General features: G+C 38.6%; 1 protein-coding gene across 3 annotated transcripts in view; it reads left to right on the top strand.

Moving 5' to 3' along the window:
• PTPN13 (protein tyrosine phosphatase non-receptor type 13) overlaps window positions 1–26,829 on the top strand; it is a 212,032-nt gene that overhangs the window by 173,635 nt on the left and 11,568 nt on the right. For all 3 annotated transcript variants that reach the window (XM_059666077.1, XM_059666071.1, XM_059666082.1), the window contains 11 exons: window positions 4–40; window positions 3,737–3,798; window positions 6,490–6,574; window positions 7,307–7,444; window positions 7,542–7,630; window positions 13,698–13,753; window positions 16,313–16,416; window positions 18,910–19,058; window positions 20,778–20,868; window positions 24,343–24,680; window positions 26,212–26,427. In XM_059666077.1, coding sequence (XP_059522060.1) covers window positions 4–40; window positions 3,737–3,798; window positions 6,490–6,574; window positions 7,307–7,444; window positions 7,542–7,630; window positions 13,698–13,753; window positions 16,313–16,416; window positions 18,910–19,058; window positions 20,778–20,868; window positions 24,343–24,680; window positions 26,212–26,427 — 1,365 coding nt within the window. The remainder of the gene's footprint in view (window positions 1–3; window positions 41–3,736; window positions 3,799–6,489; window positions 6,575–7,306; window positions 7,445–7,541; window positions 7,631–13,697; window positions 13,754–16,312; window positions 16,417–18,909; window positions 19,059–20,777; window positions 20,869–24,342; window positions 24,681–26,211; window positions 26,428–26,829) is intronic.

Here is a 26,829-nt window from a genome sequence, read left to right as displayed (position 1 = left end):
AAGTCTGCCATTTCAACTCCAAAGTCAGCCAAAGCCAATGGTAAGGATACATTCACTTATAACACAAATAGTGATGGAGACGTAACTGTGTTTTTTCCAGAAGCAGGTTCGGACACTATCACTAAAATGTTCTTATTGCCTTTGCAGGGTGTTTTGCAGGAGCTCTAGCTACCTTGCAAAGTTATAATGAGGCATTAATACAATAATGTATGTGAAATATCATGTTAATCAACACTAATAAAAGAGAAAAATGGTAATTGGCGTACGACGATACCCTTTTCATTGGCTAATCAGGGCTATATGCAAATTAACTGCCAAGATTGGCAGTTAACTGCCAACTAAGATTGGCAGTTAACTGCCAACAAGATGGCGGTTAATTTGCATATGTAGGCACAATGCAAGGAGGCGAAAGGGAAAGCAGGAAGAAGCCCCCTGCCACTGACAGTGATCGGAAACCCAGGGGGGAGCTAAGAGCTGGGGGGCAGGGCAAAGGCGGCCCTGGGGCCGCCTTTGCCCTGCCCCCCAGCCATGATCGGAGAATCAGGTGCCTTTTCCGCCCTGGCCAGTGATAGCAGGAAGTAGGGGTGGAGCCAGCGATGGGAGCTGGGCACGGTTGAAGCTGGCAGTCCCGGGAACTAGGGGCCCCTTGCCTGGGCCTAAAGCGAAGCCCACGATCGCGGGGCCGCTGCAGCTGTGGGTCCCCGCTGCCCGGGCCGGACGCCTCAGCCAGAGGCATCCTGCAGGGGCAGGGGCGGAGCCCGCGCGATCGCGGCGCCCCCCGCTGCCACTGCAGGTCCCCGCTGCCCGGGCCGGACGCCTAGGCCAGAGGCGTCAGGCCTGGGCAAGGGGCCAATCCTGCGATTGGAGGGTGATGGGGGTCAACGCCTGAGGGCTCCCAGTATGTGAGAGGGGGCAGGCTGGGCTGAGGAACACTCCCCCCCCCGCCACACCCAGTGCACGAATTTCGTGCACCGGGCCCCTAGTTGTTATATAATAGTTTATTCAGACATTACTTAATTTCTTATCTGTTCTGGGCATTGTGAATATGGCAATGAGTAAGCAAAATATATGTCTTACATTTTAACATCATAATATAAATTTTAGAATTCATAATTGTGGCAGCAGTTAACGTTGATTTGATGCTTGTTCTGCACTAAGTATTCTTCTAAGTTCTTTAGTCTCCGCAACAACAGCCCTGTCACGCTAGTGTTATTATTATCCTCCTTTTATAGAAGGGGAAACTGAGGCACCGAGAAGTGTGATAACTTGCCCAAACTCATAGAGTTAATATTCAGTAGAGCTAGAATTTAAACCTAGGATGTCTGACTCTATGCTCTCACTTACATAATTGGGGTCAGCAAATGTAGCTATTAATGCTAGTATTAATGTAATAATAAGAATGTTAGGCACAGGGAAATGTTGTTGAAAATTAGTGTATATGAAGTATCACATAATCTCACTCATATGTGGAATCTAAGTAACAAAATAAACTGATAAACAAATGGATCCAGAGACATGGAAGCATGGAACAGAGTGCGGAATCTCAGAGGGAAGATAGGGGAGGGTGGGTGGGTAGGAGGTAATCAACCAAGGACCTTGTATGCATACATGCATGGCTAATGGACAGACAATGGGGTGGTGAGGGTCTGGGGTGGGGGCAGACTTGAGGGGGGTAATGGGGGGGACATATGTAATACTTTCAACAATGAAGAATTATTTTTAAAAAAAAAAAAGAAAAAAATTAATGTATATGAAATGTAAATTCAGTACTTCATACATAATTAAACTTTTAGGTTATCAGGTAGTAGCACCTAAGTACCAAAAGTAGGTAAGATTGCTGTCGTAGTTTATCTTCTGAAAGCTGCAGATCTGTTCCTCTCCTCCTCTGTTATCTTGAACGCCTTCCTTCTATCTACTCTCTAATAGTTCCAGTTCACATTAGGGTCAGACTATCAGAACAACCAGAGAGCATTTTTCTAGTGACCACTGGAAAGACTCCTGTTTGTAACTTTTTAAGCTAAAGAGAGTAAAATCACTGCTCCCTGTCCCCCTTGTAGAAACTGCCTAGTGATCTGTCTTTATTGGGTTCTCTTACTTGACTCCCATAGAACTAAATCCTTTATGAATTCTGATAAACCATATAATAACTCTCGTAGTCATTGAGGGGAATGTAACATGATACAACTATTTTGTAAAACAATTTGAAAGTTTCTTAAAAATTTAAACATACACCTATCATATGATGTAGTCATTCCATTCTTATTTGTTCACTCAAGAGAAAAAAATTTATCCATACACAAAAACTTGTACAAGAATGTTTTTAGCAGCTTGCTTTGTGATAGCCAAAATCAGAAAACATTCAAATGTCCAAATCCTAACAGCAGAACTAATTAGCAATAAAAATGGTCTGTTGGTACACACAGGAACATAATTATTAAAATAACCTCAAATAAGTCTGCTAAGTGAAAGAAGCCAGACTGGGGGGGGGGGGGGGGGAGAAAGTTCAAACTGTATTATTCCATATATTCAAAATTATAGAAAAATGCAAATTGATCTACAGTGACAGAAAGCAGTGGTTGCTTGGAGACAAAGGGGGAGGGGGCCGTTCAGGGAACAGAAGGGAGCAATTACACATAATAAACTATTGTGTTTTATACTATTCTAATATGATTATTTTGAACCAGTGCTTTATTAGTAGTATGTTTTATTCATTATTTTTCCTAGAAGTTTAATAATGTACTGTATCTTCTGGAAGTAATATTAAAAGCCATTCTTGGACTCTGTAACATCATCCACAAAATTATAGAAATTTATCCCTAAAAACTTATCTCAACCTTCATGTTTCCAGGTGAAATTATTTTTAGGTCATTGTTAAATAGAAGTCCTTGAATACACTTACCTGTATTTCTTTTTTCTTTTTAACTTTTCCAAATGCTACCATGTCTTTCAAAATCTCTTAAAAATATAATTTAGTGAAGCAAATTTTTTTAATATGACTTTAACTATGAGAAACATAATCTTATTTTAATATATGTTTGAACTCTTAACTCTACAACTAAGAGTTCAAAGTAACCTTTAGTTTAGCCATATCTAATTATATCCAAAACTTATTTTACTGTGTTAAACTGATAGTCTAAAAGACTTGCTATCTTCTCTTAATTAGTAAAATGAATCTAGTTCAAGGCCTGTGATGTCTCTCCCATTTGGTTTGTGATAATTCATATTCAGTACCTCACCCTAGAACCATTCAGCCTGACTATATATATATATATATATATATATATATATATATATATATATGATTGAGTTCAGAGAGGAAGGGAGAGGGAGAGAAAGAGAGAAACATCAGTGATGAAAGAGAATCATTGATCGGCTGCCTCCTCCACACCCCACACTGGGAATCGAGCCCACAACCCATGCATATGCGCTGACCAGGAATTGAATCGTGACCTGGTTCATGGGTTGGCACTCAACCACTGAGCCACACCGACCAGGCTAAATGGAACTTTTATGCAAACTATTTTCTTTTAAGCTACTGGCTTTTTCCTTGGGGTAAATCCTTCTCAAACATTTGATTCCATCTAGTTGGTTTTAAATCATTTTATGACATGACCTCTTTTCATGTACTAATAAAAATAAGATCCTGTTCAGACACGTGGGTTTTCTTTCATCATTTTGGTGTCCCTGTTGTGGTCCTGACTGGCTCATCCCTTACTCTTTATGTTGTCCCTTTGAGGTCATCACACTGTGGAGCCTTGCAGCAAGCCTGCCCTCACTCCTAAGGACTCATTCTCCAAGGTAAGTAAGAGGCCACCTTCTTCATGCCCTACTTCCTTATCTAAATAACCAGCTTGTTTGTATCTTGAACCAAACTGATTTCACGTTTAAATATTTCCCTTTTTCTGAAACATATATTGATAATAGGAATATATTTCAGTGAACTAATAGGCCTTGCTAAGTGAAGCTCACATAGTCAAACCCCCACACAAGTAACTCTACTATGTTTGGCACACACTCGGCTTCTAAATAAGGTAATTACTTAAGTAGATAGCTTTCGTGCCGGGCTGTTTTATGAATGTGCACAGTTCATTTGGTTGTCTTAGGTACGCGGAAGAGAAGAATTAAGAGTGAAATTGGTCCTCTGGGTTAATGTTGACCAGCAGTGACTTTCAAGTGGCAATTCTCTGTTGCTACTAAGGAAAAAACATTAATGGCAAAAGCACGTGGCTACTTGCTTCTTAAAAGACATAGAAAATGCTTTACCAATACAAAATGAAAGAGCCTAAATCATTTAAGATTAGCACAGAGAAACCTGGTGGTGATTTAACAAAATTATTTTATCATATAACCAAATTCTACTTCAGCCTCTCTTAGAGGCTACGTATATGCCTATTTGTTTGGCTATCATTTTGCTTAATGATTCTCTTTTGGCATGCAATGTACATTCTAAAATAACCACAGCTGGCTGTGGCCCATGTGCTCAGTTGGTTGGAGTGTTGTCCCATGCATTGAAAGGTCGTGGGTTCAATTCCTGGTTAGGGCAAATACCCAGGTTTCAGGTTTGATCCCCATTCTGAGTGCATATGGGAGGCAACCAATCAATATTTCTCTGACACATCAGTCTCTCTCTCTCTCTCTCTCTCTCTCTCTCTCTCTCTCTCTCTCTCCTTTCCTCTCTCTAAAATCAATAGAAAACATATCCTCAGGTGAGGATTAAAAAAATAAAATAATCACAGCTGGATCTTCATTTTGTGAGATTGTTTAATCCCACACACATTCTATACAATGTATTCTGAACCTCACTGAATGTCTTTCCATGTACAATCCAGAGCTTGGGGCATTGCTCTCCTCATAATCTGAAAATCTTAGCATCGCCACAAAATTTCTGGACATGAACTTGATTGAGTGGAGGAGGAGAAAATTAATTTAGTAGCCAGAAGCCCAAAATTCTGTGCCTTTCATCTCACTATTTCATCTCAAACTTGCAACATGGTTCAGGAAGGCCTGAAAAGATACTGTGCAGAAGAATTATTAGGCAGAAATGATTGGAACACATAAAACATTTCTGGTATTTGTATGTTTGTGGATTGGATACAGCAACATTCAGTTCTCTGTTTAGCCACAATGACTTCAATTTCACGTAGCTGAAACAACTGAATTTTAACGTGTTCTGAGTGTTAGTCATGCTGCATAGTGCTTATTTTCCTTTTAAATATCAGCATGTTGTTGAAAGGGAGAAGGGTAGAATATCTGTTTATATTAACATAAAACCCTAGAAACTACAAGTTTTGTTTTCATAGCTGCAAACACTTTTTGTTGTAGTTAAAATCTTTGAGAAAGTTGCTCAAACAATATTCTGTCATTGAATACAAATGTCTGTACTATGAATTTCTCATAAAGATTGGAGTTTCGCAATTCTGTGAAACTATTTGGCATCATGTAACTACTATTTATGAAGAAATAACTATATTGCATCTATCATCTCTATTTTTTTCTTAATAAAAAGAGTAAGATCGTCAGAACAAACACCTTTATTTGCATAAAATTATTTAATTTAATCTAATTATTCAATTTTGCCAAATCATTTTTTCTTTTTCTTTTTTAATATATTTTTATTGATTTCAGAGAGGAAGGGAGAGGGAGAGATAGAAACATCAATGCTGAGAGAGAATCATTGATTGCTGCCTTCTGCACGCCCCCTACTGGGGATCGAGCCTGCAACCAGGCAAGTGCCCTGACCAGGAATCAAACCAGGGACCCTTCAGTCCGGAGGCTGATGCTCTCCCCTGAGCCAAACCAGCGAAGGCACCAAATCATTTTTTCAATAGGCTTTCTGAAACCATGAAATGTTTCACAAATTACATTGAAATAGAAAGTTATATCTTATAAATAATTACTTTATAGTTATGAGCCCATTGTTATTTTTCTTAAATTGAGATGAGATTTAGACTAGATTTGAAAATCTTTATGCCTAACAATTGATCAGGTCACTAAACTGAAATTTATGTCAGTGTAACAGTTTCACAAATACTTAAAGGGTTGATTTTCCTCCCTTCCCCTCAACTTCTAAGTTTAGTAACCATATTGAACTTTTCTAAAAAGTTCTATGAAAGATAAGTCCTATAAAATATGCCTCAAAAAGAGATTTCTGCAGTCAAATAAGTTTAGGAAGTACTGCATAATAAATTTCTTTTTTGGCAACCCAGAATTTATATTAGTAAGCATTGTGAGAATTCTTAGAGTAAAAATATTGATTTAATGTTTAATCTAGGATTTCCGGACACATTTGATGATGGAAAGTTCCATTTCCATTGCACATTTTATAGCACTAGTACTTCCTAAAAATACATCTAAGGTGGGGAGATATAAAATGGATTTTGTACTAAGAAAGGGGGGAGAAGGACATTGAGGAGCAATGTAGAGTTCTTCCCTAACCATGGGAGTTAATAAAATCATAAACTAATGATTTGCTTTGGTTTTATGCTTTAGATTAATGGGGAAGAAGTTTTGCACCCTGAAGGAAAATGCTCTACTTATCAAATGAAGGGATCAGCAAATTTGATTCTGTCCAAAGGTAGTTTTCCAAATCAGTCATCCAGTTTCTCTAAATGCTCTAATAATTCAGGTAATAAAGAAATATTAGGTATCCTCTTTTATTTGCCTTACATGTCCCTATAGTTTGTTTTATATTTTTTATAGTTGGTTTTAAAAGGACCATTTGTTGTTCAAAGAAATAAAAGAAAAATATAATAGTAATTGTTGTTAACTGCATTACTGTACCAATGTCCAGGATTCATTCTCATATCTAAGATTAAAACTATTTTTAAATGATTGAAAAGATAGCTGTTTTGTTTGATAGTGTTTCTCACATTCTTTGAAGAAACAATTTACAGGCTACTTAATAATTTAGAAAACTTTTTCTTGGAGATGTTTGGGCTGCCCTATCATATCCTTAATCTTTGTAACATAATTTCTTGAGTTTCTTTCATGAATTAATAATTTGGGATTAATTTACAAAATAAGCATTAAATTATTAATGTCTCATAAAAAGGTATATCACAGACACTAATATTGTTTTATTCTTTGTTGAGTGCATTTGTGTGGTCTTTTGTCAGAGCAGCCAGAGTAGTTCTAGAACTAAAAGTGATTAGCCCCCTATTAGTGTCAACTACTTATCTGTTCATGGCTACTTTTCAAAGTGGATGCTTAAAATTGGAAAGACCTGCCTTAATCTATTTGAAACATTGTCTTTTTCTTATATCAATATTTTAAAAGTAAAACCCCATGTAAATTGCTGTTTTTCAAGAATCTGATGTACAGGAAGATGATATTTATGACGACCCTCAAGAAGCTGAAGTTATCCAGTCTCTGCTGGATGTTGTGGATGAGGAAGCCCAGAATCTTTTAAACCAAACTAATGCGGCAGCAGGTGCCTGTGTTCCAGGTAGATGGGCCCGAAGGAATCAGTTGGTACACTAAGGAGTACAAGAAGGTCTCTGGGAGCATTGTAACTCCTCTTGGCTTCTTTATTTCTCTTGCAGATGCATTGAAAACGAATGGAAAGTTATCTGAAGAGAGAGCAGAAGATACAGACTGTGATGGATCACCTTTACCTGAAGATTTTACAGAGGTAAGGATACTACCTAGAGAAACACTGTAGGATATTCCATCTTGTTAGAATTCTATATCTCCTTACTTTAAAACTTGCTTTCTCTGCTGATGCCTTACTTCTCTCTATCTCCCAATTTCCCTTTTAGACATGAGATAAAGATAATATCCTGTTGGCTGCTTAGTAATCTCATTAAGAATGAGAACTAATGTCATTTACTCATTTTGGAGAGAGAATTTACCTTTAAACCTTTTAATTTCCTTTGGTGAAATTTTCTTTAAAAAAAAAAAAAGGTGACACATACACACACACACACACACAAATGATAATTTTTATGTTATTATTTTTACACCAAGTAAAAGTTGAGGCCCTGGCCAGGTAGGTAGCTCAGTTGGTTAAGATTCATCCCAATGCACCAAGGTTGCTCAGTCAGGGCACATACAAGAATCAACCAATGGCCCTAGTCAGTTTGGCACAGTGGATAGAACGTCAGTCTGCAGACTGAAGGGTCCCAGGTTTGATTCTGATCAAGGGTACATGCCCAGGTTGCGGGCTCGATCCCCAGTCAGGGTTGTGCAGGAGACAGCCAATCAATGATTCTCTCTCATCATTGATGTTTCTGTCTCTCTCACTCACTCTCCCTTCCTCTCTGAAATCAACAAAAATAAAAGAATCAACCAATGAATGCAAAATAAATGGAATAACAAATCTCTCTCTCTCTCTCTCTCTCTCTCTCTCTCTCTCTCTCTAAAAAAACAAAACAAAATGTTGAGAAATCTAAGATCTCATTCCAGTTAATACCTCACCTAGGTAAAAAACTTGGCTTTTATCTTTGAATGTTCCCTTCTGCCCCTCGTGGATTCTTGGTTTTTTAATTAGCGCAGAAACATCTAATTCTTCCAATTATTCCATGGCTTTTGCTATGATTACTTTGAGATTTCAATTGAGACTTGTTTAAAAAGATTTAGACACCTGACTGGTTCATAATATATTGAAATAATTGGATCCAAACTGGTAAAAATAAGCTGTATAAGAATTAGTGCTCAGTATCTATCTATAATAATAAAAGCACAATATGCTAATTAACCAGACAGCAGAACGACCTTCCAGACAACCTTCTGGACAAAGCCAGGACTCTGAGGGCCGAGGCAGCCGCCGCGGCTGTGAGGGCCGAGCCCTTGCATGAATATCATGCATCGGGCCTCTAGTGTATTATAAAATGTTGTTGAATTTTAAAAAAAAGAAGTTGACATCATCTGAGATTATTTGCCTATTTTACTGAAACATTATATTTAGGGTGAAAATGGAGGTTAATTTTATTTGTTACACTTAAGCATCATCCTACCCCAGTGAAAGAATCATTTCACAGGTTTCCTCAAATCAAAAAAAGAGAGGAAGAGAGAGAGAGAAGTGATTTTGTTAAATATAAATTATAACACATAGTTCTAAATTTGGTTTTTACTTGATAATTATTATCTTCTTTCCACTAATAAAAGAGTAATTAATAACTGCACACCCCTGACTGGGGATCGAGCCTACAACCCAGGCATGTATCTTTGATCAGAATCAAACCTGGGACCCTTCAGTCCACAGGCTGACGTTCTATACTAATAAAAGGGTAATATGCTAATTAGACTGGATAGACTGGACGTCTTCTGGACATCCATCCTGACAAAGCCAGGGGCATGGCCAGCCTGCAAACCACCTGCAAACTGCCCGCGACCCCTTGCCCAGGCCAGCCCCGCCCCCCAGCGGGGACCCCCACCCTGATCAGGGGTGGGGCCGGCCTGCAAACCCCACGGCCCCTCGCCCCAGCCAACCCCACCCCCCAGGGGGGCCCCCACCCCAATCCAGGGCCCCCTTCAGGGCAGGCCAGTCGGCCCCCACCCGTGCACCAGGCCTCTATCCTATATAATAAAAGGGTAATATTCAAATTGACCCTAACATTAGAACAACCACTGGACCAGTCCTTATGATGTGCACTGACCATATCTTGGTCCCTTTCCTCAGCTGGCAGGCTCCGATCACCTGATAGCCGCCCGCAGTGTAGGCGAGGCCGGTGAGCAGGCGGGAACAGCTGACCTCTCAGTCCCTTCCCCCAGCCGTCAGGCACCCATCACCTGATGGTGAACAAGTAACTGGGGATGGATGGCAAGTCTGGCTGTGGGCAGCTGGGGAAGATGGCCCTGATCATAGGCCAGGTCTAGGGACCATACCCACGCATGAATTTCATGCGCCGGGCCTCTAGTTAGTATATAAAAACCTGTCTCAAAATTTCTAATGTTTTCCAGTATTCTGCTGCATAGATATACCTTAATGAATTTTAAATTCTATATTTATTATAAACAACAGCAACAAAGATTTATATATATATATATATATATATATATATATATATATTATTGATTTCAGAGAGGAAGGGAGAGGGAGAGAGAGAAACATCAATGATGAGAATCATCAATCAGCTGCCTCCTGGACGCCCCCCCACTAGGGATTGTGCCCACAACCTGGGCATGTATGTGCCCCTGACCAGAATCAAACTTGGGACCCTTCAGTCCACAGGCCGACTCTCTATCCACTGAGCCAAACCAGCTAGGGCCCTATTTTTTTAATATTTTTTATTAATTTCAGAGAGAAAGGAAGAGAGAGCAATAGAAACATCAATAATAAGAGAGAATCATTGACTGGCTGCCTCCTGTACAACCCCAACTGGGGATTGAGCCCACAATGTGGGCATGTGCCCTTGACTGGAATCTAACCCGGGACCCTTCAGTCTGCAGGCCAATGCTTTATCCACTGAGCCAAACCGGCTAGGGCCCTATTTCTTTATATTATACTATAAACTCAGAATTCACAAGATAAAATTAAATTTCAAAATTTAGATTACTAATATGCTATGACTATTTCTCCACAGACCCTACCATTTCCTATTTTCCAACCCTGCTTACCACTACCACTCCCAACCCCAGCATTTCAAAGGTTTTTATTATTTGTCTAGTTTCTGCAGATTTGAGTTTGAAGTCTGTCCTTTTCTGCTTGGGCTATATAACAAAATACCATAAACTGGGTGTCTTTAAAAAAACAAATTTATTTTCTCACAATTCTGGAGGCTAGAAATACAAGGTCAAGGTGTCTGCAAGTTGGCTTCTTGTGAGACCTCTCTCCTTGGTTTGTAGACGGCCACTGTCTCACTGTGACCTCACACATGGCCATTCCTCTGCGTTGGTGCACTCCTGGTGTCTCTTTCTCTTCTTATAAGAAACCAGCCCCTTTGGATTAGAGAACCATCCCTATAACCTCACTTAGCTTTAATTACCTTCACAAAGGCACAGTCTTCAAACATAGTCACATTGGGGGTTAGGTCTTTGGCCTGTGTATTTTGGGGGCACACAATTCAGTCCATAACACAATCTTTGCTTTAACCAATTATGAAATATAATTGAAGAAAACTTCATTTACAATAGTTCAAAACAATAGTTCTAGATATAAATTCAATGAAAAATCTATATCAGGGGTCCTCAAACTTTTTAAACAGGGGGCCAGTTCACTGTCCCTCAGACCGTTGGAGGGCCGGACTATAGTTTAAAAAAAAACTATGAACAAATTCCTATGTACACTGCACATATCTTATTTTGAAGTGAAAAAACAAAACAGGAACAAATACAATATTTGTATTTGCATGTGGCCCGCAGGCCATAGTTTGAGGACCCCTGATCTATATGATCTGTATTAGGAAAATTTTAAAACTTCACAAAGCATAAAAGTAGTCTTAAAGCAAAAAAGTCCTTGTTCTTTGATAGAAAAACCCAAAAGTTAAGTTCTTCCTAGATTCACCCATAAATTAAGTATGGTCCCATGAAATATTTGTCTTTTTTTTTTATGTTAGAGTCAGGGGTGGCTTGTTAAAAATAATTCTAAAATTCACATGGAAGAATTGGGATGTAAAACTATCCAGGACAAACCTAAAATTAACTTTTGTAGAGGTAGAATATTCCTACCAGTTATTTGGAAATATTATATAAATTGTCCTACTGCCAAAGTACAGAGAGTTCCCACAAATTTGTGCCTTTAGATTTCAAGATATTTTGGGTCAGTCCATCCTTAAAAATAATAAATTAGGACTTTCCACCCACCCCTGCCTTCTCTCTGAGATTCGACAGTCTGTCCCATGGTTCTATGTCTCCTGATCTTTTTGTTCATCAGTTTATTTTGTTCATTTGATTCCACATGTAAGTGCGATCATGATACTTCTCTTTCTCGCACTGGCTTATTTTGCTTAGTATAATACTCTCCAAGTCCCTTCATGCTGTTCAAAGGGTAAGAGATCCTTCTTTTTTACTGCTGCATAGTATTCCATGTAAATGTACCACAGCTATTTTTACCCACTCATCTGCTGATGGGCCATTGCAGATCTTAGCTATTGTAAATATTCCATTGTGATCTGAGAAGATGCTTGATATGATTTTAATCTTCTTGAACTTGTAGAATTGTTATATTTTCTTGATGTAGTGTTCCCTTTGTCATTATAAAGCATCCATCTTTGCCTCTTATTATCATTATTATCTTGAAATCTATTTTGTCAGATATAAGTATGGCTACTACACCTGCTTTTCTCTGGATGTTTGCTTGGATAATCATTTTCCACCCTTTTACTTTAAATCTACCTTTGTCTGTGCAGCTTAGATGAATCTCTTATAGTCAGCATATGGTTGGGTTTTGTTTTTTGATCCACTCGCTACTCTGTGGCTCCTTATTGGTGAATTCAGACCTTTTATATTTAGGGTAATTATTGACACATGAGGATTTCCATCGCTATGCTATCTTTTGTTTTCTGGTAGCTCTGTGTCTCCATTGGTTCTTTTCCTTTATGTTTCTGTCTGTTGTTATTGTTCGGTGGTATGCCATACATCTTTTCTCTGGCTCTTGTTTTTTGTAGCTATATGTCCTGATGTGGTTACCATTAGGTTAAAAAAGAAGAACTTCCATATATACCATAGTTTTTTCCTTTTGAGTGCATCTGATCTTCATCTTCCTTTGCCAGTTCATACATTTCACCCCCCAACCCGCCCCTTTTATGTTTTTGTTGTTACAAATTATCCCGTTTAATGCTATAAGTTTTTCGGTGATCTTACTTGTATTGCTGTGACCTTATGTTCTTTGTTTCAGGTAGAATAACTCCCTTGAGTATTTTCTGCAATGGAGGTTTTCTGGTGATAAAGTCCCTCAGCTTCTGTATGTCTGGGAACATCTTTATTTCTCCTTCATATTTAAAGGATCATTTTGCTGGATATATTATTCTTGGCTAGTACTTTATCTTGCAGACATTTGAATATTTGGTTCCACTCTCTTCTGGCTTGTAGAGTTTCTGATGAGAATTCGGATAAAATTCTGATGTGCACTGAGTTGCCTGTTGGTATTTTTTTGCATCTCGTTGTATTTTCAGAACTGTAATCTTGAAATCTCTGTCATTTATATCACATATTTCCATGTGTTCCAGCTTGCTTTCTGGAGTTTTTTCATTTTCTTTTTGGTCATCCTCATTGCTATGGTTCTCCATGGTATTTGCTGTCCTCCTTTGCTTACTCCCTTGCCACTCTCTTTGCTGGGCTGCCCACTCACCCCACAGCTCTCTGTTCCTCCCAGCTGAAGGAAGCATCTGCTGCTGCCAGCTTTCTCCCCTCTCCCAGCCGGCCAAGCCACAAGTTCAAGCTCCAAGTTGCAGGGCTACAGCTGTGGGCCATCTGCACTTTCCTCTCTTCTCGTTTCTCCATTTTTTCTTGGTTGCCCACCTTTAGATGTTTTATGCGCAGGTCTCTCAGGCATGCGCCTGTGTTGAGCAGGGATTTCTTTATTGAATTATAGTTGGTTAACTTGTTGAAATTTCAGGGGGAGAAGAAGAGATACACTCTTACTCACACCACCATTCCTCTGATGTCACTCCATAAATTATGTTTTTATAAGTGACTTTGTAATGTGAAGATGAGCAATAACAGTACATATAGGAAATAATTCACAGGAAAATGTGAAAATTATGAGAGTGTTTATTTATTTTTTTACATTGGGCTAATATGATTTTTCTTTATTGTAGTCTACCAAAATGAATGGCTGTGAAGAATATTGTGAAGAAAAAGAAAAAAGTGAAAGGTAAGAAAGTAATTTTAAGTATTTATAACAATTCCATACTTATTTTAGAAGTGCTCTGAAGATTTCCTTGTATTTATTTTTAAATTAAAATTTTCTTTTCCAGAAAAATGAGAATTGTTATATAAATTATGGAACTATGGCTGAATATTAAGACTGTTTTAAAAATATTGTTATAAGCCCTGACCAGGTGGCTCAATTGGTTGGAGTATCATCCCGTACACCAAAAGGTTGCAGGTTTGATTCTGAGTCAGGACACGTAACTAGGTTGCGGGTTCGATCCCTAGTTGGGGCACGTATGGAAGGCAACAAATCAGTGTTTTTCTCTGTCCATTCCGATCTCTCTAAAAAAGCAACAATAAAAACATCCTTGGGTAAAAATTAAAAAATAAATAATTTTTTAAAAATAGTTTTAACAAGAGGTTCTAGTGACATGTGACAATGTGTTTGTTATAACATTGCTCCAAAAGAGCAGTATTCTCTTGAGCATACTGGGAAAAGGGTCTAAAAGGAATGTGCCAACAATGATGACATTTGATTATCTTCTGGTGTGATTATAGGTAACTTCACTTTCTGTTTCTGTTTTTCTATACTTTATAAATTATTTATTTTAATAAGAAAACAAAACCAAAGAAGGAACATTTTTATTTATTTTTTTAAATAATTTTTATTTCTTGAAGTATTACAAAGAGTACTACATATGTCTCCACCTTCCCCCCACCCCTTGACAATCCCCCGGCCCCCACCCCCCAGTGTCCTGCGTCCATTGGTTATTCTTTTTTTTTTTTTTAAATATATTTTATTGATTTTTTACAGAGAGGAATGGAAAGGGATAGAGAGTTAGAAACATCGATGAGAGAGAAACATCGATCAGCTGCCTCCTGCACACCCCCTACTGGGGATGTGCCCGCAACCTAGGTACATGCCCTTGACCGGAATCAAACCTGGGACCCTTGAGTCTGCAGGCCGATGCTCTATCCACTGAGCCAAACCGGTTAGGGCCATTGGTTATTCTTATATGCATATAAGTCAGAAGGAACATTTTTAAATTCCACTATTTTTTTTTCTTTTTGAAAACAATTTCTAATATAAAATAAGATTTTTTGTAACATTAAATGATAGATCAAGAAAAGTTGTATATATTGTTAGCCAATATAGTGGTTGTACATAAATTTTGCTTCATACTAGGCAATAACCAAACAGCCACAGGGAGCTACATATTTGCATTTTCCTAGAAAAGCAAATTGATAGTGAATATTTCACTATGTAAAGTTAGACAAGGGGGTGTGTATTAATGTAGAAATGCACACAATTTTATACTTATAAGATTAACAAATATCTGGGGCAGCTGCCAATAACTGTAGATACCAGCTCCACCCCCTGGTCAGGGCAAGGGAAAGAAGGAGTAGGGGCCAATTAATGTACTTTTGGTAGTAATTGGAAGCACTATTAACATAAAAGTTTTATTTGCATGTTATTAATTCTTAGATACACTTTTATTTTAACATCTCTGAAATCGTAATAGGCCCTACAGTTAAAATACACAATATTATTTCTTTCTTAATGCATACAAATGATCAATGTCATAAATTCAAAGAACTGGCACATACTCTTCGACCTAGCAATTTTATTTCTAGGAATTGGTCCCACTACCAATTTGTGTGGGAAGACATTCCTATAACAATATCCTTTGCAATATTGTTTATAGTAGTAAAATAAAACCATAATAGACACCAAATAAACTGGCACATACTCCACAATGAAAAGCTAAGGAGCTGTTCAAAAGAATCAGAAAGAAGAAAATAGAACGCCTAATGGACGGATCTCCAAAATACATCCTTGAAGACAAAATGTACTTCTAGAAGACGAAAGCAACCTCATGAACATAGCACTTGCAAATTTAATGTTAATGTGACCATTGATTGAAGCAGAGGAAAGCATTCACCCTAAGCAGCATACTTCCCCGTCATTGACATTTTGGGGTGCACTAGACAAATGTACTTTGTTCAGGCTTTTACATTATCCTTTTTCATCTCATCTTAGTACTAAGCATTATTCTCCTACCTAATTTGTCTTTCTAGCCATTTACCTTACCAGGGAGAGGGCCTCTACTGTGCACCCCTAGAATAATAAGAACTGTACTGAGCTTTATAGCTTTGAGCAAGTGCCCAAGGACAAGAGTGTCCTGCCAGCTCCTGGCTGAAGCAAAAGAATAATGTTCATCAATAGGGGCTTTGAAAGTTAGGAAGGTGCATCCGGAGTCCAGTGGTGCAGCTGTTAAAAAATGAGAGAGCTGTACTGACACAGGTGTGTTCAGTCATCCAGGCAGAACAAACCACCACCTTCTCTATCCCTACAAGGGCTTCTTCAGTCTGAGGTTCAGAGACTTGGGATTTGTTTGAGGGGAAATTTTAAGAATTGTGGATTTGGGTTTTTTAATCAGATAATTTATTTTTAACTACCATCATAATTATAGAGGAAATGAGTGGTTCTAGGACATAATATTTGTATATATTATGGACAGAATTAAAGAAAATATTGTAAATTTGTTTATTTTCATAGATTAATTCAAAATTCACAAGAAAGGAGGACTGATGATGATGAAATAACATGGGGGAGTGATGAATTGCCAATAGAAACAATAAACCACGAAGATTCCAATAAAGGCAAGAATTTTATTAGCAATTTTTTCATCAAACTCAGTGGATAGAAAAAATAAGTGTTTGAAAATTATATTTTCAGAATATATGGATGTGTTATTTCACCACATGTGAACATTACTTGGTTCTATACATAAAGTTAAATCACATAGCAAACATCAACATTCATTTATGTAACCAGAAGTTTACACAGTTGTAGGTGAAAATTCTCAGTGGCTTGGAGTTAAACAAACAAATAAATGTATAACTATAAATGGAAACACAAAGTCACAATTTTGCCATTCTGAAATGAGAAGGAGCACATTTTATTTACAGTAAAATAGGTAGGGTGGCTCAAAGGTAGGAATGTATTACGCTTGAATCTCAACCTCGTTTTTTAAGAGCTAGCTCTTAGAGTCCGTTGGTCTGTCCTTCCTATCACTGACTGCTTCTCTCGTTTATAACTGAGTCAGTGGGGAAATGAGGTTCTTATCCAGAGTTGCATTTCTCTTTTTCATTCATATAAGGAAATGTTATACTGATGCAATGAAATACCATGGTTTTGTAATTTGAAGTTTTAGTTAAAAGAAATTAAAGAAGTGAATGAATACTTTTGGATCTAGGTAGACTGTTGTCAGTGACAGAGCTCATCAACTCCTGTAGCCCATGCTCTTTAACCTTTAAGCTCCTGTTGCACTCACACTCAGCTCTGTGAAGGTTCACGGTTATTTCATATGAGTGAATTTTGTACTCAAAATTAGCCTTCACCCCAGCCAGATGTTAAGCTTCTTGAGGTATCTTGTACAGCTCTGTGTGCCCCACGGTGCCTTGCTGGGGTCCAACCCCAGCAGGTCCAGGGGTCCCCAAAGGTGTGGACGGAGTCGGCGAAGACTATCCACCTTCTTCCTACGGTGGAGTCCGATCCGTCCCGAGTGCGGGGCGCTTACCTAGGGGTCCCTGTTCGGGCGCCAGATGCCGGGGTCCAACCCCAGCAGGTCCAGGGGTTCCCAAAGGTGTAGACGGAGTCGGCGAAGAAGGAAGGACACGGAGACAGCGTTCAGTTGATCATCAGCCTAGCCAGGATCTCTAGCCAGGATCTCCAGCCAAGTTCTGGTCTGGATCTCCAGCGAAGTTCTGGTTAGGATCTCCAGCCAGGTTCTGTATCCATGTTCTTTTGCTAGGTTCTCCAGCCAGGTTCTGTCCAGGTTCTCCAGCCAGGTTCTGTCCAGGTTCTCCAGCCAGGTTCAGTCACCAGGTTCTAGTCAGGTTCTCTTGCCATGTTCTATCCAGGTTCTGTAGCCAGGTTCTGTCTCTAGGTTCTTCAGCCAGGTTCTCTCGCTAGGTTCTGTTCTAGGTTCTGTGGCCAGTTTCTGTCCAGGATCTTTTGCCATGTTCTCTCCAGCGAAGTTCTTCTGTCTCTAGGTTCTGTGTCTAGGTTCTGTGTAGGTTCTGTCTTCTAAGGTCTGTCTTGTTACATCTGTATTTATACCAGTTGATTCCAATCCTATCAATCTCTATTCCAAAGGTTAGGGCGTTTCTTATCTCCATTCCAGGGAGTAAAGATTATGTAGCTTAAGCATGATTGTTCGTAGTTAAAGTGATTACTTACCCGCCTGGCACTTAGTTAAGAGGTTTTATTCCCTCCCTAACTTCAGGGGAAAATCCCTACCTGGGGAAACAACCTTTCTCAGAGACCTTGGTTAAAACACATAGTACCAAGAAGGTGAGCAAACATATTAAGAACAGTATGCCATGTATGCCAGGTCCCTTGAAAACAGCAAGCATGGACCGGCTCCCGGCAGTGCCTAGAATTACTATTGCCTGTGTGTTAGCTGCATCATCAGAATACTTTTATCAACTGATTGACATAATTAAAGCTACACTTGTGCAGTCTATTGCAAGATATCTCTGCAACTTTTTTCAGAATAACTACCTTCTGTTATAAGCACTTTCCATAGACCAGGTGCTAAATTAGAAACATGCCTATTCTAAGGCACTGATAGCACTTTCTAGATAAATTCCTGAAGGCCCCAAGGCTTCATGTGCATGGAGAAAACTATCAAATACCAGAGACACTGACACTAAGTACCCAGAGTGAGTAGATGGGGGGATCAGTGTTAACTAGTGCATTGCCGCATTGTAAGGAATTTCTGAACCTCCCTTCCTCTTTTCCCCATGTGCTAGGAAACTCATTTAAATGCAAAATAATAGTAGAACTAAATACATTTTCATCAAGAAAACAGTGCCATTTGAGTCAAGAGCCTTAAGAATTTCTGAATAGTCAGTGAGGTGTTTCCTTGAAAGTTGAGTACAAGGGCCTTGCTGTGGCCAAGATTTTCCTGTGTTGATTGTACTTATGTGCCTACCAATTAATTCTAGTGCCTTATTAATTCTAAAGATTCTCTCACTCATGTAAAAATACATGAGGTGAAAATATACTAAATTTAGTTCCCTTATTGGCTAAGTCAGTTGTGGGGGGGGGGGGATTTTTTTTTTAATCAACTGCTGAACTCTTGTTAGATCATCCTTTTCTGACAAATGAGGAGCTCACTGCACTTCCCATCGTCAAAGTGCTTCCCTCTGGTAAATACACTGGTACCAAGTTGAAATCAGTCATTCGAATGCTGCGGGGTTTACTAGATCAAGGAATTCCTTCTAAGGAGTTGGAGGTAAGTAGCTTCTGCAAATGGTTTTTCTTTCTCAAATAAAATTGTATTCAAGGTTAGAAGAAATTTTGAAAATTCTGAAAATGTCTGTTATTTTACTTAACTTCCAACTATAAAAGCACCACCATCCACTGAGGGGGTGGGGTCTTGCCCGGAGTGGGAATGGATTGGGGAGGGGGGGTCAATCAGGGAAAAAGGAGACATATGTAAATCTTTAGACAATAAATAAAAAAATAAATTAATTTTTTTTAAAAAGCGCCACCATCTCAAAAAGCTCCACCATCTCATCATATCTAGTAGTAAATTATATTTTTAAATTAGGATCCTAAAACATAGTATTGATTTAAAGGGATCTCTTTAGCCACTTTGGAGTTTGATAAGTCTCCCTGAAGATTATTCTCCCCGCCTCATATGTAGAGATAAAGTATTTTTTGTGGTGGTGGGTTTTTTTAAGTCCAACCATCCACTAGACTTCATAATTAATACGCTATAAATGTGGTTCACCATTAGCAACAGTTTCTAATTTAACAGCTCCAAGAATATACTGTTCCCCTCCATTTTTCCAGAAAATATTTCTTTTTTATGGTCTTAAGCTTAAATGTTAGCGACCTTGCCCTAGCTGGTGTGGCTCAATTGGTTGGAGTGTCTTCCCATATACCAAAAGGTGATGTTTTCAATCCTAGTCAAGACACGTGGGGGAGGCAACCGATCAATGTCTCTCTCTCCCCCTCTCTCTCCCTCTCTCCCTTCCTTTCTCTCTCTAAGATCAATTTAAAAAAATAAATAAATGTTAGAGATCTGCTATCACAACCCTATTTTATAAAGTCCTTTATTTTTCTCTATCACAGCAGCTTATTAATTTCTTCATAGCATGGATCACAATATTTGCTTATTTACTTCTTTACTGCCTTCTTTTCCCAATAGGGTATAAGCTCCCGGAGAGTCAAAATCATATTTTTTCTCTCACAACTATATTCCCAATACTTATTACAGGGCCTTACATATACAGTGGGCATTTTCAGTATATATTTGGTGAATGTGTGGATGGATGGATGGAATAAAAAGTGAAAAAAAGTTGACTTTAGAACATAATACTATCTAACTACAGCTCCACTATATGGAATATTCTATGACCCCACAGACAATATTGTCAATAAACTCTGCTCCAGCTTTAAGCCAAAGTTGGTTTTATAAGTTGTATTTTTTTCTAAATTATAATTATAGACATCTTTAAACTGAATTTAAAATAAGGTATAAAGTGGTACCTCACAAAGTTAGTTGACTACAACATGTAAATGATATTCCCAACAATATATTTTAACAATTGGTGCATCAAATTAGTATTGGTAATTTAGGCTTATTTATCTTGACAAGACATAGCTATTTCTTTTCTTTTTTTAAAATATATTTTTATTGATTTCAGAGAGGAAGGGAGAGGGAGAAAGAGATAGAAACATCAATGATGAGAGAGAATCATTGATCAGCTGCCTCCTGCATGCCCCACACTGGGGATCAAGCCCACAACCTGGGTATATGCTCTGACCAGGAATCGAACCATGACCTCCTGGTTCATAGGTCAATGCTCAACCACTGAGCCACTCCGGTCGAGCAAGACATATCTATTTTTTAACACTCAAAGTCTTCCCTGATCAATAGCCAGTTTTGCACCCTAAACACTTGCTAATCTCAACAAATTTAACCTTATTTCCTTTTTGCCTTCAGAATCTTCAAGAATTAAAACCTTTGGATCAGTGTCTAATTGGACAAACTAAGGAAAACAGAAGGAAGAACCGATATAAAAATATACTTCCCTGTAAGTTTTAATTTGGCTTCATACTAGCCTATCTATCTCTTACTTAAGTGCACAAAGATTTATATTAGTAACAAAAAATTTAGGTATACAGTGTGAATTCCTTTTAAAATTATGTATGTGTTCTGAAAATCAATTAGAGAAATATTAAATAATTCTTCAGACACTCATGAATTATTACTAGCATTGTATCCTATATAATAAAGGGGTGATATGCAAATTGACCATCACACCCTCACAAGATGGCTGCCTACGACCAGGCTGGCAAGGGGGTTAGTGAGGAACAACCAAACGACTGAACAAGCAGGCTGCATGGGGCGACCAGGCCAACAGGGGGGTTAGTGAGGGACGACCAAACGACTGAACAGCAGGCTGCGTGGGGTGACCAGGTTGGTGGGGGGGCCATGAGGGGTGACCAGGCTGGTGGGGGGGGGTGGGGGGGGGCAGTTGTGGGCAACCAGGCCAGCAGGGGCTGTAGTAAGAGGCAACCAAGCTGGCAGGGGAACAGTCGGGGGTGACCAGGCCAGCAACGGGGGGCAGTAAGAGGTGACCAGGCCTGCGGGGGAGGGGGCAGTTAGGAGCGACCAGGCCTGCAGGGAGGGGGCAGTTAGGGGCAATCAGGCTGGCACACAGAGGCAGTGAGGGGTGATCAGGCCAGCGGGGGGGGGGGGGGGGGGGAATAAGGGGCAACCAGGCAGGCAAGCAGGTGAGCAGTTAGGAGCCAGCGGTCCAGGATTGTGAGAGGGATGTCCGACTGCCGGTTTAGGCCTGATCCCTGGGAGTCGGACATCCTCTGAGGAGTCCCGGATTGGAGAGGGTGCAGGCTGGGCTGAGGGGACCCCCCCCCGCACGAATTTTGTGCACCGAGTCTCTAGTTAGAAAATAATCAGTGATGCTAAATCAGTATTTTTAAGTCTTTTTAACAGTATCATTTGTCTTTGGGTTGAACAATTTCTTAGTTCATATGTCACAACCAACATCTCTTTATCCCACTTATTATAAGTTTAGAGAAATTTCTGTGGTACATAATAGCTATATACTAGTATATTTATGTGTCACAATGGTACCACCAGGTTGCATTATTTCAGGTACCAGAAGGAAAAAAAAAATCTTTTTACCCATGTTTGACTCATTATCAAACATTTGATTTTTTAAAAATTAAATATATGTAGGTAGCCAAAATATTAATGTCTAGCAATTTCTTATAAAAAGTATCAGCCATATTTGTATATATATTAGCACAATGGATTATACCAGTGATCAGCAAACTCATTAGTCAACAGAGCCAAATATCAACAGTACAACAATTGAAATTTCTTTTGAGAGCCAAATTTTTTAAACTTAAACCATATAGGTAGGTACATTGTTATTAACTTAATTAGGGTACTCCTAAGGCTTAGGAAGAGCCACAGTCAAGGGGCCAAAGAGCCACATGTGGCTCGCGAGCTGCAGTTTGCCGACCACGAGATTATACCATATGACACACTGACCCTATCTTTGCCAGGAAGTCATAAATCCAAGGAGAAATAACTGAACTAATAATGACAAATCATGCAATAAATAATAATACAATTGCATTTTTTCTATCAAGATGGAGAACACAAAATTCATTTTGGGAAATTTCTTTAAAGAAGTGAATCTTAGGCCCTAGCTGGTTTGGCTCAGTGAATAGAGTACCAGCCTGAGGACTGAAGGGTTCTGATTCCATTCTGGTCAAGGTGACATGCCCAGGTTGCATGCTCAATCCCCAGTAGGGGGCGTGCAGATGGCAGCCAATCAATGATTCTCATCATTGATGTTTCTCTCTCTCCCTCTTCCTTCCTCTCTGAAATCAATAAAAATATTTTTTTTAAAAGAAGTGAATCTTAGCACTTTAAAATGGAATAGATATGGTTTGGCATAAAGTATATGGGAATTATTTCAGGCAAAAAAAAAGAGAGAGAGAGAAAGAAAATGGCTATTTTCTCAGAGTCAGAGTGGGATAAGTCATGAGCTCAGAACTGCTGAGTGGGTTTGTTTCTAGGACTAAGAGTTACAAGTCAAGGAATAGAAGGGCAATCAATGGAGGGTTTTAAAACCCATTACTAAGAATCATAATTTGGGAGTCACAGAAATTACCAGTTAAGTTTATAAATATTTGAAGTAGAAATAACTTCTAATGTATAAATACATACAAATTAATTATCTTGGATAAGACAGCTTATATATACTTTTCACTGTGGCAGCCTGTTTTGAAAGTTTATATTTTGACTATATGAAATTACAGTCAGACAAAGACAAGAGTCTGTATGCCTAGAGAATAAAGTGAGCTCCCTTTTTATTGTGTTTATTATTTTGGCTGCTTATTTAAAAGAATATAGCTTAACTACATGAGCAAGAGTTAATTTTGCCTATTATATAGGTGTCCCAGAAAATGTATACATACTTTGAATGATTACAAAATCAGTGTTTATTAACATTCAGTTCATTTTCAAAATGTAAAAGAATCTACAGAAATGAATATTTTTTTTTTTTTACAATGCCTGTTTTCAAACTGATGACCATTGGGGTCCAGGCACTGCTGATAATGCGAAGCAGTGGAATTGCAAACATCAAGAATCAATTCATTCTGTACTTGTGCACCCCAATCCGTCAACTATTGCCGGTTTTGTACCGTAAACTTTATCTTTTATATATCACCATTAAAAAATCTAATGGATAAAATTTCTTTGTTCATAGCTTAATCAGGCTTCACCTATTATTTCAAATCAATTAAACCTGAAAAGGAGTGAAAATTAAGTGAGTTATCAGCTCTTAAAGTTTGTATACATTGTTGGGGGGACACTCTGTGTCCCCCAAAAAAGTATATACACACTTTGAATAATTATAAAGGCAGTGTTTGTACTTCAACTGTGTTTTCAAACTTCCAGTAGCCTTTTAGGATGCATTTCCTTTGTTCAGAGCTTACTCTGGCTGAAAAGAAAGAAAATCAACTGAGCTATCAGCCTTTGAAGTTTGTATACATGTTTTTGGGACACCCTATATTTGTAAGAAGTACTTTAATAGTTTCACAGTGATACTAATTTTTGTCTTATGAAATAATTTTTCAGCACTGTCATTCATTATTATTGTCATCATTAAAAATAAGGATGGAAAAGAAGTACCAAAGTTGTATTTGTTTCTCTAATTACTTAAGAACTTCTAAATGCATTCATTAATTTATTAATTTTAATATCTTCAGCCAGATGTATGTAAATAATATCATGTTGCACATTAAGATGGCAACTTGTAGCATACATGGACAATTGTAGCATAAATGTTTGAGTAAATATAAAATGATTTATCCTACAACTTGAAAATATACCTTTATTGAAATGTTTGTGATTTTGTCTATGGTTATGAGGAATTTGTCATCATCTTTGACTCACCCTGTTTATAAAGCTCTTGTTTAAAAATGCATGAGATAGATGGCTCTGTCTTGTGGTGGTAAATTCACAGATGATGCTACAAGAGTGCCTCTCGGAGATGAAGGTGGATATATCAACGCCAGCTTCATTAAGATACCAGTGGGGAAGGAAGAGTTCGTTTATATTGCCTGCCAAGGACCTCTCCCTACAACTGTTGGCGATTTCTGGCAGATGATTTGGGAACAAAAGTCCACAGTGATAGCCATGATGACCCAAGAGGTAGAAGGGGAAAAAGTCAAATGCCAGCGCTACTGGCCTAACATCCTCGGCAAAACGACAATGGTCAGCAACAGGCTCCGGCTGGCGCTGGTGAAAATGCAGCCGCTGAAGGGCTTTGTAGTAAGAGCAATGACCCTAGAAGATATTCAGGTGAGGAAAATAAATCTTTCCATTTTCTAAGGCTTATCTCCTGGTTGGAATGCAGGCCTGGACCCTTTCCATGATCGTATCAATGTATTTCTCAAAAAAAAAGCCAGTGATTTCTTGGTTCCCATTTCAGTGGAACTAATGCCACCTATTATTTTTTATCTGATATAAGTTTAAATGTGACCTCTTCTTGAATTCCGCCAGTTTCCTCCATACATACTGTATTAAAATGAAAATGAGAATACTGGGCTTTTAATGTGATCATCCATCTTTGCTTAGCGATAGCACAGAATGGCTCAGAGGCTGTGCACTGGAGACTCATTTTTTAAAAATCAAACCTTTAAGTAGACTCAATAAAACTGTTTTTTAAAAATCTTTAAGTAGCAGATATTCCTCCATAAAGACGTCTTGGGTAGTACATGGACAATTGTAGCATAAATGTTTGTCATTCCAGTAATTCCTACTGTGGCCACCTAACCACTGAATAAATTTAGCTTGAATTAGACAATTGGGTAGACCTTAAGTAAAGCTACTGTTTCTTCATCTCCACGCTTTATTTCACTCCTCCCGCCAGGAATACTAGTTAGGAGTGAGTAATGTGTTTCCGATTGGCGTTTTAGGTCTCTTAAAGAAAGTAGTTTTACTTTCACAGAAACAACGCATACGAGCATATTCACTCAGTTCTGCTGGCAGCATGTAAATGTAGCCTGAGAATTTCCTTTGTGATTTTTTATTTTTGATTTTACAAAGAATTAAAGTCTATACCTCCTTATTCATTTACACCAGCTTACATTACCTATGCAAGCGCCGTTGTTCACTATTTCTTAAATATTTAATTAAATATTTATTTAATTAAATTAAATTTTAAAATTTAAATATTTATTTAACCAACACATGTTTATAGATTTCAGGCCCTGTTATGGAATTAAGGGATTCAGCAATTAGCACAGACAAAAAAAAACTGTGACTTCATGGAGCTTACCCTCTAATGAGAGAACACTGGTGCTGTGGAAAAAACCGCGCAGGTGTTGAATGAGCCACTTGGACATGGTGGGGGGCATTTCAGTCAGGAAGAGGGAGTGCAAAGGCCCTGAGACTGAATTGTGCCTAGTGTTTTTAAAGAACCACAGAGAGATCCCAGTGGCTGGAGCAAGGTGGCCAGGAGGAAACGGTTAGGTCTGAGAGGTAGCTGAGGCAAATTATGCAGGGTTTTTAAGCCAGTGCAATGACTGGCTTTTATCCAGGGTGAGTTTGAAATGGGGCCATTAAAAAAAAAAAAAAGGTTGTTATCAAAACATATTTTCATTTAGGACTTCCAAAAAGCAGTTTTTACCAATATTTAAAATGTGGATCTAGTGTCCTCCTTGATAAAGGCCCTCCATGTGTTTGTTTGATGGAGTTTTTTTTGTCCCTCATTTTCCTTTGATTTCATCTGATGGAAAAGCTAATTTTGAAAGGATAAAATAATATTAAGAAGTAACTACATGTGAACAATATAGCATGCCTTTACATTCCTATTCTATTGTAATTTCAGACACGAGAGGTGCGACATATTTCCCATCTGAATTTCACTGCCTGGCCAGACCATGATACACCTTCTCAGCCAGACGACTTGCTCACTTTCATCTCGTATATGAGACACGTTCACAGATCAGGCCCAATCATCACCCACTGCAGCGCTGGCATCGGACGTTCAGGGACTCTGATATGCATAGATGTGGTGCTAGGCTTAATCAGTCAAGATCTTGAGGTGAGGACAAGGATAGGCTGAGTGAGCATTTGACCAGAAATAACAGTGGAATCTAACTTTTTATTTTTTTATTTATCTTTATTATTGAAAGTATTACAGATATCCCCTTTCCCCCCCCGCCGTTGACCCCCTCCACCCTGCTCCCTTTCCCTCCTCAAGCCTTCTGCTAACTATTATCTGTCCGTGGCTAAGCATATATAGCATTTAAGTTCATTGGTTAATCTCTTCCCATCCCCCACCCCTCCCTCTGGCATACGTCAGTCTGTTCCATGCTTCAATGTCTCTGGATCTATTTTGTCCATCAGTTTATTTTGTTCATTAGATTCCACATATGAATGAGATCATGTGATACTTGTCTTTCTCTGACTGGCTTATTTTGCTTAGCATGATACTCTCCAGGTT

This window comes from Myotis daubentonii, chromosome 1 (assembly GCF_963259705.1).
Source record: "Myotis daubentonii chromosome 1, mMyoDau2.1, whole genome shotgun sequence".
Lineage (NCBI taxonomy): Eukaryota > Metazoa > Chordata > Mammalia > Chiroptera > Vespertilionidae > Myotis > Myotis daubentonii.
The sequence above is the reverse complement of the archived record's forward strand: the minus strand, read 5'-3'. Positions and strand labels throughout refer to the sequence as shown.